General features: G+C 43.3%; 1 protein-coding gene across 1 annotated transcript; it reads left to right on the top strand.

Annotated features, from left to right (window-relative positions):
• Positions 1 to 446: 446 nt before the first annotated feature.
• On the top strand, positions 447 to 8991 carry zgc:153738 (uncharacterized protein LOC558115 homolog). The gene is made up of 19 exons (XM_010904982.4): positions 447 to 630; positions 970 to 1297; positions 1519 to 1638; positions 1815 to 1994; positions 2224 to 2295; positions 2741 to 2946; positions 4208 to 4292; positions 4387 to 4494; positions 4776 to 4851; positions 5002 to 5108; positions 5248 to 5334; positions 5430 to 5491; positions 5634 to 5716; positions 6090 to 6197; positions 6440 to 6639; positions 7269 to 7355; positions 8089 to 8266; positions 8408 to 8646; positions 8820 to 8991. The coding sequence occupies exons 1-19, from the start codon at positions 620 to 622 to the stop codon at positions 8934 to 8936; spliced, it is 2454 nt and encodes an 817-aa protein (XP_010903284.3). The 5' UTR covers positions 447 to 619; the 3' UTR covers positions 8937 to 8991.
• Positions 8992 to 9955: the final 964 nt, after the last annotated feature.

Here is a 9955-nt window from a genome sequence, read left to right as displayed (position 1 = left end):
TTCAAATACGATTCTCTCAACAGAACAGGCATTATGCATAAGACTAATAACACATACAATTAGAAAGATTAAGTTAAAAACTAATTATATAATTAGCAGAGTCTTGACAGTCACATACATTATGTATTTGGTGACTGACTATACAGTATGCTAGGTGCCTTACAGACCAGCCTTGACTCAGTCAGTGACACAAAAATCGCGCATAAAAATGTGAAACGCCTACTTGTCAATATTGAATACCTTTTGTTTACTTTACTTTTACTCAATTGACAATTTACTGTTACTGAAGCATTTTAATTTTGTATGGTTTCTTATTCTTTGGCTTAACAAAAAAGTAAACTTTGAAGCCAGGGTTCTATTACGGTCAACAGGTACATGCCCGTCAAAGATCCCGTAGGCTACTTCCGGACCAGGTCGGTTGCCATGGTCACAGACCAGAACACAAATGATGAAGTTGTACCCTGGTTTGAGCTAGCTAGCTAAACTAGGCAAAATGTTTTGTTCAGATAAAAAGTATTTAGAGAGATAATACCATTGTTAACATTTAAATCGTCAACACTGAAATCGAGAAGTTTTTGCCTCATTGTTTGCCTGATAACGTATTAGTTGCATCATCACCATGTCTCACAGGTTAGTAGTACATAGATAATTGCTACTACTAGCTAGTTTCAACGGGAATTTGTTTTAGCACTTGTCCGTAGTAACTAACATTATCTAGCTAGCGTTGGACGTCTGTTTATCTAGTTTGGATTGTTGCCGAGTGTCAAACCGCCGATTGTGCTTACATAGTGTTTTTCAAAGAAAGATATACATAGTTAGCTCACTGTGAGGAACATGATCAAGACAATGATGTTATTGCACATTTTTCATTTTTAACATGTATGTTACTTGTCTTAGCCAGTGGAAGCTGCGTCAGCTGATTTAATGTTCATGCTACATATGCGTCCAATGAGTTCGCCTCTCTTCCAGTACATACAACAGACTGTGGACCGATGCTCAGATGAAGTTGAAGTCCCTCTTGGCTCAGGAAATCCCCGCTCAGCGTCCTCGCCCTGAGAAGGACAGAGTGGTGTTTTTTCAACGCCTCGCCGTACTTTATGTACGCTATTTGCAGATCTTCAGGCAGCTGGAGGAGGCATACGACCAGGTGGTTCACCCCCAGAAGAGACGCCTCATCCGGGAGGTCCTGGACGGCATAATGGGCCGAGTGGTGGAGCTCAAAAATGAGATGGTGGAGAAAGAGTTCTCTGAGTACCATTACATGGACGATGTCCTCCAGGACTTGAAGCTAACCCCTGTGAGTTTATGCCTTCACATCCATCAATCTGTTTAGTTTTTTGTTCCATACAAGTTGATAAGGTGACATAACACAAGTCTCAAGAGAAGGGGAATAAAAACATGGAGTTCACTGTTATTGGGCTCAGGTCAGAAGTTATCTCTAATGTAGGTAATGGGGTGCTATTTGAGAACATGTTGCATTTAGTTGAACTATTCTCACTGTCTTCTGTCTCCTTACAGGAAGACATTGAAATCCCCATCCCTCGATATTTCCTCAGTGAACGCAGCGTGGTGCTGAGGGACAGAAGGAAGATGCTCTCCAACATCCTTAACCACATGGAGGTCGTAGAGAAACCCAGAGTGAGTGAGGACCCGGGTAACCTTTCAGTCACGCTGACCTCAGGCTTTATGTACATACATGTAACTGCATAGTTAACATGACGTTAGCTGACATACAGGATTTAGCCAGTGGCTAGGTGTACCAGGAGTTCGAACCCATGACCCTGGCATTGCTAAATCCATGCTCCTCCTCCCAGCCTGTAGGGGTGCGGGCTCTGACCCTGGAGGAGGCCGTCAGGAACATCCAGGTTGCGGAGAGGGCCCGGCAGGGGCGCCTGAGGGCCCAGTTCATGAGGGACATCCAGAGGCAGAGGGGGGCTGGCGACCAGGACGTGGGGGCTGCCGCTGTCAACACCGCCGCCATTCACATCCAGAAGGTGCGGACAGCCGTACCGATGCCTCCACTCAGTCAAGCGTGCTGGGTCGCACGCGCACATTACACTGTGTAGTGCACGCTGTGCTTCAGTATGTCCAGACTCAGGTCAAATCAGAGGTCTGGCCTGCTGCAGTTACTGTCGGACCTTGGCTGGGGTATAAATGCGTTGTGTCTATTGGTCATTAATGACACAGCCCAGTGGCTAAACATGCCACTCTCCCTCCTTCCAGGTGTGGAAGGGTTACATGCAGAGGAAAAAAACTAAGAGGGAACGAGAGGAGGAGATGATATTTTTGGGAATGGTGAGTGGCATATATATGTATACTTTAGGTTACCAGCAGGTAGTGCTGTTGGACAGTTCTTTGATGCTCCAGGATAAGGTTTTCCCTATGTACTGATCTAGGACTATCTTCCCCTAACTCAGTCGTAACCTTACAAATGGGATCATTTACAATAAGAAAAAGATTGCTTCATCAGTGTTTTAGTTTAAAGCTAAAGGATAGGCCCGGAGAAATTCAACTAGACTGACAGAGCTCTGAAAGCAAGGCTGGGCCGTCCATGATATCAACATGATAGTAGTAACAAGGTTCTGTAGCTGTAGAGATTTTTTTTTTTACAAACACTGGAGTAAAACCAGTTCTTCTGTGTAAAACAGTTGAACTGAGCTGATGAGGCCTATCTAACAATCAGTGTCCAGGGCTTGGTGACAGCATCGTCCTTTACATCTCTCCCCTTTCATCCCTTAAGGCCATGGAGCCTGGACACACCCAGCCCGGTCCAGCCAGGGTCTCTGCCCAGACACATGAGGCGCGCCGGAGGGCCAAGCAGGAGGAGTACGAGACAGACTACCAGAAGTCCCTGGTGGCCATCACAGAGAAACTCAGAGAGTTAGAGGGGCCTAACATGAGAGAGACCATGAAGGACCAAATCCGACAGTGGTTCATTGAATGCCGGTGAGTTTAACGCAGTGGTTCATTGAATGGTGGTGAGTTTAACACAGTGGTTCATTGAATGGCGGTGAGTTTAACACAGTGGTTCATTGAATGCCGGTGAGTTTATCGCAGTGGTTCGTTGAATGCCGGTGAGTTTAATGCAGTGGTTCGTTGAATGCCGGTGAGTTTAACACAGTGGTTCATTGAATGCCGGTGAGTTTAACGCAGTGGTTCGTTGAATGCCGGTGAGTTTAACACAGTGGTTCATTGAATGCTGGTGAGTTTAACGCAGTGGTTCATTGAATGCCAGTGAGTATAACGCAGTGGTTCGTTGAATGCCGGTGAGTTTAACACAGTGGTTTGTTGAATGCCAGTGAGTTTAACGCAGTGGTTCGTTGAATGCCGGTGAGTTTAACCCAGTGGTTAGTTGAATGCTGGTGAGTTTAACACAGTGGTTCATTGAATGCTGGTGAGTTTAACGCAGTGGTTCGTTGAATGCCGGTGAGTTTAACCCAGTGGTTAGTTGAATGCCGGTGAGTTTAACACAGTGGTTCATTGAATGCTGGTGAGTTTAACGCAGTGGTTCATTGAATGCCGGTGAGTTAAACACAGTGGTTTGTTGAATGCCGGTGAGTTTATCGCAGTGGTTTGTTGAATGCCGGTGAGTTTAACACACTGGTTCATTGAATGCCAGTAAGTTTAACACAGTGGATAATTGAATGCCGATGAGTCTAACACAGGGATGTGACTGTGCATCATGATACGTTAAAATAAATAATGTTAATATATGAATTATATTGGGTGGAAATAATGGGTTGGCATAGTCTTTTATTACATCAGTGATGTAATCAGCGATGTAGATGTTGTTTAATATGTCATGGTGCACACTGTTTTATTACATCAGTGATGTACATGTTGTTTAATATGTCATGGTGCACACTGTTTTATTACATCAGTGATGTACATGTTGTTTAATATGTCATGGTGCACACTGTTTTATTACATCAGTGATGTACATGTTGTTTAATATGTCATGGTGCACACTGTTTTATTACATCAGTGATGTACATGTTGTTTAATATGTCATGGTGCACACTGTTTTATTACATCAGTGATGTACATGTTGTTTAATATGTCATGGTGCACACTGTTTTATTACATCAGTGATGTACATGTTGTTTAATATGTCATGGTGCACACTGTTTTATTACATCAGTGATGTACATGTTGTTTAATATGTCATGGTGCACACTGTTTTATTTGCAACATGCTTGTTTGTTAGTGATGCAACAGGAGCCTTCCCTGACTATCCAGATGAGGAGGAAGGAGGCTCTGCTGTCATCTTCACGGAGAAAACCCCTCAACAGGTAGTCATTACTGAATCACTTCTGTTCTGAGGTAAAATGCTGCTGGTCTTTATTGCAGAGTACATGCAGTACATGTGTGTGCTCTTTCTTTAAGTTAATGGAGGAGCTTGCTGCAAAAAATGAGGACGCCAACAAAAATCCAAAAGGCAAGGAGGAAAAGAAGGACAAAGGGAAAAAAGACAAGGGGACAGGAGGAGAAGAGGTGGGATACGTAACAGTTCATATCCGTGGTTTATCAAGCACTGATGTTTAGCACTGATGTTTCGCACTGATGTTTAGCACTGATGTTTAGCACTGATGTTTAGCACTGATGTTTAGCACTAATTATCTATAAATTAAATGTATGAATTAATGTTCTTTGGCCATGGAATTCCACTGAACTGAGAACCGGCCTGATTAGATAACCCCACCCCTCGAAAAAAGTTAGCTGAAGACACTGGTCCTCCGAGGAGGGCTTTCCACTAACACTCTGCTGAATAACAGGAGGAGGAAGCTGGGTTAAAGATGCTGCCTTCTTCCTTCCTAGGAGACTTGGAAGTTGGACAAAAGACATTTACAGGTGACAGAAACAGAATCTTCATGTTCTATTATGTTTCCATTTAACTCATCTCTATGGGGTCTATATGTACAATACCGGGAGATGAGTCTTTTGGAGTATTTCTGTAAAATTGTACAGTGGCTTTAAAGCATGTGTTTGTCTGACTGACAGAGGTTTGGCAGAATCGCTTAGAGTCCACCAACTTCAACCAGAGACACGAGACCGAGCTGATCAAGGAGGAGAAGAGGAAGGAGATTGAGGTGGAGATCAGGCTGCAGGTGAGACCTAACACTCTGTGACGTTAAATACAGTCAGAATGACCTGGGGTCTTTGCTCTCCCCACAGCACTGATTGGACTAGATAGAGATGCATTTGAATGGTGATTGCCTGCAGAGTGACCTGCTGTGTTTGACCCAGGTGGATGAACTGATGAGGCAGGAGCTGGCTACCTGGAAACTGGCCGTGGATAAAGATAAGGGTGCCAAGGCCAAAGGCGGTGCCAAGGTAACGGACTGGATTATATCAGCCAACAGTAATAACATTCCTGTTTGAAATCAGTGAGCTTAAGAATTGTGCTGACGTTGAAATTCACTACTTAGAAAAAGAAGGGTACAAAAAGTGGAAAGAAGAAAAAGAAAGACAAAGATCTGACGGCTGACAGGTGAGCCCAGACTGCACTAATCCTAACCACCTCCCCTGATGGACTGACTATTTTAGCCTTCTGCCATTGATGTCCGCCCATAGAATGGATACGCTGGGGTTTCCATGACGTCAAATTGAGTGATACTGCTTATATTTTATAGGAGTATTGAGTCTCTGTATCAGGAGCTGGTGGAACAGGGCTTGTTGAAACCGGCAGAACACGTCAAACTGCAGGATTATGTAGGTAAGTAACACACTCTGGTCCCTGCTGTAACACATACTGTATGTAAGACGCAAAGCATCTGATTTACCTTGAAGGGACATTCAATTTCCTTACCTCCACTTCCTCTTCTCATAAAACCTTCAGATGTGTCAAGTCTTTTTGTGCAAACATCTTTCTGCACAGACCGTCCTAGTAGTTGCAATTATGTACTGAAGACGTTTTCATTGATTTAGTGTGCAAATACTGCCCTCACCTGGCCAGGACAGTTTAATACGTATGAACAGATGCATTCAGGCACAGCCTATATTTATAATCTGAAGTAAGATGGTAAATATAGCTTGTTTTAACTGTAATTTTGTGATGGTCAGTGTGGGTCCTCTCTCCTGAGTCACAGGTGATTACAGTTACCTGGGGACGACGTTAAGACAGACAGACATTGAGCCCATGCCTTCGCTGTCTGATGTGAGACAGGTTGTGGCTCTGTACGCTGTCCTACCTTTAGGTACGTTTGGATTGTCTGTAGGGCTGCTGAGAGATGTCTAGATTAGGTCAGTCTGCTGATTGAATCAGTGGGTGGAAAGCTTTGGAGAGGTATATATAATTCTACACAATTCCAGTGTATGCCCTCTGTTGCCGATCGATTGATAGCTTCAAACGATGTGGTAATGTCCTTATTTAGAACCCACAGGTTCAGATTCCAGAGTTCCTCTTCAAGGTTCTCAACGTTCTGAATGTTGCTTGAAGGTTCTCAGGTGGTCCACGAGAAGGCTCCCTTGGTAAAGGCCATCCTGCTTGCAGGGCCTGCTGGTGTGGGCAAGAAGATGTTGGTCCATGCCATCTGCCAGGAGACCGGTGCCAACCTGTTTGATCTGTCACCTATGAACCTGGCTGGAAAATACCCTGGCAAGAGCGGCCTGTCCATGATGCTCCACCTGGTGTTCAAGGTGACACCTGTTTTGACTACTGACGTCTTGATCATAACATGTTACGATGACGGATGGTTCTGGATTCAATGTCCACATGTCATTTGTTCTGGATTCAATGTCCACATGTCATTTGTTCTGGATTCAATGTCCACATGTCATTGGTTCTGGATTCAATGTCCACATGGCATTGGTTCTGGATTAAATGTCCACATGTCATTTGTTCTGGATTCAATGTCCACATGTCATTTGTTCTGGATTCAATGTCCACATGTCATTTGTTCTGGATTCAATGTCCACATGGCATTGGTTCTGGATTAAATGTCCACATGTCATTTGTTCTGGATTCAATGTCCACATGTCATTTGTTCTGGATTCAATGTCCACATGGCATTGGTTCTGGATTCAGTGTCCACATGTCATTTGTTCTGGATTCAATGTCCACATGTCATTTGTTCTGGATTCAATGTCCACATGGCATTGGTTCTGGATTCAATGTCCACATGTCATTTGTTCTGGATTCAATGTCCACATGTCATTTGTTTACTTACTCATTATTCGTCATTGATGCTGCCTAGAAAATACCAGAAATTGAAATGAGGGGGAAAGGCTTGGAGCAACACTTATCATCCCATTAACTTTGTGTTCAGGTTGCCAGACTCCTGCAGCCATCAGTGGTGTGGATTGGAGATGCAGAGAAAATGTTCTACAAGAAAGTGCCAAAAGAAGATAAAGAGGTAACCATTCATACCCACGACCATTCATATCCACCACCATTCATACCCACCACCATTCATACCCACCACCATTCATACCCACCACCATTCAAACCCACCAACATTCATACCCATAATCATTCATACCCATAATTATTTATAACCACCACCATTCATAACCACAACCATACATACCCACGACCATTCATACCCACCACTATTCATACCCACGACCATTCATACACATAATCATTCATACCCACCACCATTCATACCCATGACCTTTATACCCATAATCATTCATACCCACCACCATTCATACCTACCACCATTCATACCCATAATCCTTCATACCCATAATCATTCATACCCACCACCATTCATACCCACGGCCATTCATACCCACCACCATTCATACCCATAATCATTCATACCCACCACCATTCATACCCACGGCCATTCATACCCACCACCATTCATACACATAATCATTCATACCCACCACCATTCATACCCACCACCATTCATACACATAATCATTCATACCATTCTATATTCTGAACATAATGTTGTCATTGTATTTTGAGTTGGGCAAGGCCCAATATAGCAGGTAAACAGGAATTACTATTCAATAGTAAAGAAAATGTTTTTAATATAACTTTCAAAATCCTATTTATTTCTGAAGTTTATAGATTTTCACTTTAAATGTAAAGAACATCCTATATTGACTTCCTATTATTCAAATTGTCCACAGTTAGATCCAAAACGCTTAAAGAAAGACTTGCCCAAGATCCTCAAATCGCTCAAAGGAGAAGATCGTGTTCTAGTTGTGGGAACAACTCAAGACCCATTCAATGTTGACCTTAAATCACTATGCAAGGTTTACAACAAAATCATCCTCATTCCACGACCAGACTACGCCTCACGATATAGTAAGAATGTATTATACAGTTATGAAGTATTTATGAAAGGTGTTATGTGTTAAGTGTTATGTTATTAATGGGTTATAAAGCCCTTATGTAGGTACCTATGTAGGATCTAACAGGAAGGCGTATGCTATGACCTCTCTCTAGTCATGTGGAGGGAACTGATCAAGAAGAATGGAGGAGAGGTAACAGCTGCCCTGGACCTGAGCTCTCTGGCAAAGATCTCTGACGGCTACACCCAGGGTCACATGGTGAAGGTGGTGAAGAGTATTCTGACTGAGCGCCGTGTCCAACAGCTGCCGAAACGACCCCTGAGTGCTGCTGAGTTTGTGGCCCCGCTGGCCAAGATCGACCCTGTGTTTCAGGACGAGGAAGAAGCCTTGAAGGTAGACAGAAAAGTATAATGGATGTTTCTTTTTGTTTTTAATCATCCATATATGTTTCTTTCCGGTCACATCCTGCATGAGAAAAAGCTAAGGAGAAGGCTTATAATAAAATGCTTTTGGTATTCATGCTTTCTTATTGTGATTTCATTCTGTATACTCATATTTCTTGGCAGAATTGGTATGCCAAAACTCCCCTGGGCAAGAAACGGGCCAAAGCTGCCTCTGGTATTGAGGCAGATGAAGAACCCCCGACCAAAGGAGGAAAAAATGCCTTGAAGAAGGGGAAGTAGTGAGACCTTAACGTTGACCAATTACATGTATGCACTAGTTTCCTTGTATTGTAAAAGAACCCACAGAAAATGTATTAAATATGCATAATTTATTTACATTTCTTGTGAATCCCTGTCATTTCCCTTTTCCAGGAGAGTTATAAAATGGGGTCCTTTTATCCTTGGGGTTCCACTGAGTTACTGAAGGGGGTCTGTGTACCCCTGGAGTTCCCCTGAGTTACTTAAGGGGGTCTGTGTACCCCTGGGGTTCCCCTGAGTTACTGAAGGGAGTCCTTGTACCCCTGGGGTTCCCCTGAGTTACTGAAGGGAGTCCTTGTAGCCCTGGGGTTCCCCTGAGTTACTGAAGGGGTCTGTATAACCCTGGGGTTCCCCTGAGTTACTGAAGGGAGTCCTTGTACCCCTGGGGTTCCCCTGAGTTGCTGAAGAGGGTCCAAGGCCAGATGAGAAATAAATGATTGACAACAACAATAGATGAAATGGTTTAGGCAATGGGATTCGTGGGATAAGGTTTGAGGTTGTAATACGATAAATACAATATTGTTGATTCACAGACATTGGTATCCAAAATACTCCAGCAATCAAGTTTTATTCAAATTGTTTCTTGTATTTAAAGTGTAACTTCCCATTTGTTCCACTGTGGATGGCAGAAATCAAAACAACTTTATTTATTTTGGGTTCCCACACTATAACAAAGGGTCCCTATGACCCAAAGATCCCTGGCCCCATAACTCCCAGAACCAGTGAGTGTACATAGTGAATCAGGGTCATTCCTGTTAATAGTAACATGCTAAGGCAGTAACAGCAACCTTCTGTTGCTATGCTAGAGAGCACTGATATGCTGGCCTCGGCGTAAACCAACTCCAGAAGTAGATCCCCGCCAGAACTTCCCCGCTCGAATCAGACTTTGTGGGTCTATAGCGGAAGGTGCTAATTCCCGTCTTGTGACACTACATATTTTCAGGAAGTCTTTCAAACAACATCTTGTACTATTTTCTACCAGTGTTGAATCTAATCTAACC

The sequence above is a fragment of the Esox lucius genome, chromosome 8 (genome assembly GCF_011004845.1).
Source record: "Esox lucius isolate fEsoLuc1 chromosome 8, fEsoLuc1.pri, whole genome shotgun sequence".
In the NCBI taxonomy this organism is placed as follows: Eukaryota; Metazoa; Chordata; class Actinopteri; order Esociformes; family Esocidae; genus Esox; species Esox lucius.
This window is presented reverse-complemented; position numbering and strand designations above follow the sequence as displayed.

Excerpts from the sequence above, each read along its gene's own strand:
- zgc:153738 (XM_010904982.4), top strand. Across the intron at positions 4,495-4,775 it reads AGGGGACAGGAGGAGAAGAG|GAGGAGGAAGCTGGGTTAAA; the intron begins GTGGGATACGTA and ends GCTGAATAACAG. Across the intron at positions 5,492-5,633 it reads AAAGATCTGACGGCTGACAG|GAGTATTGAGTCTCTGTATC; the intron begins GTGAGCCCAGAC and ends TATATTTTATAG.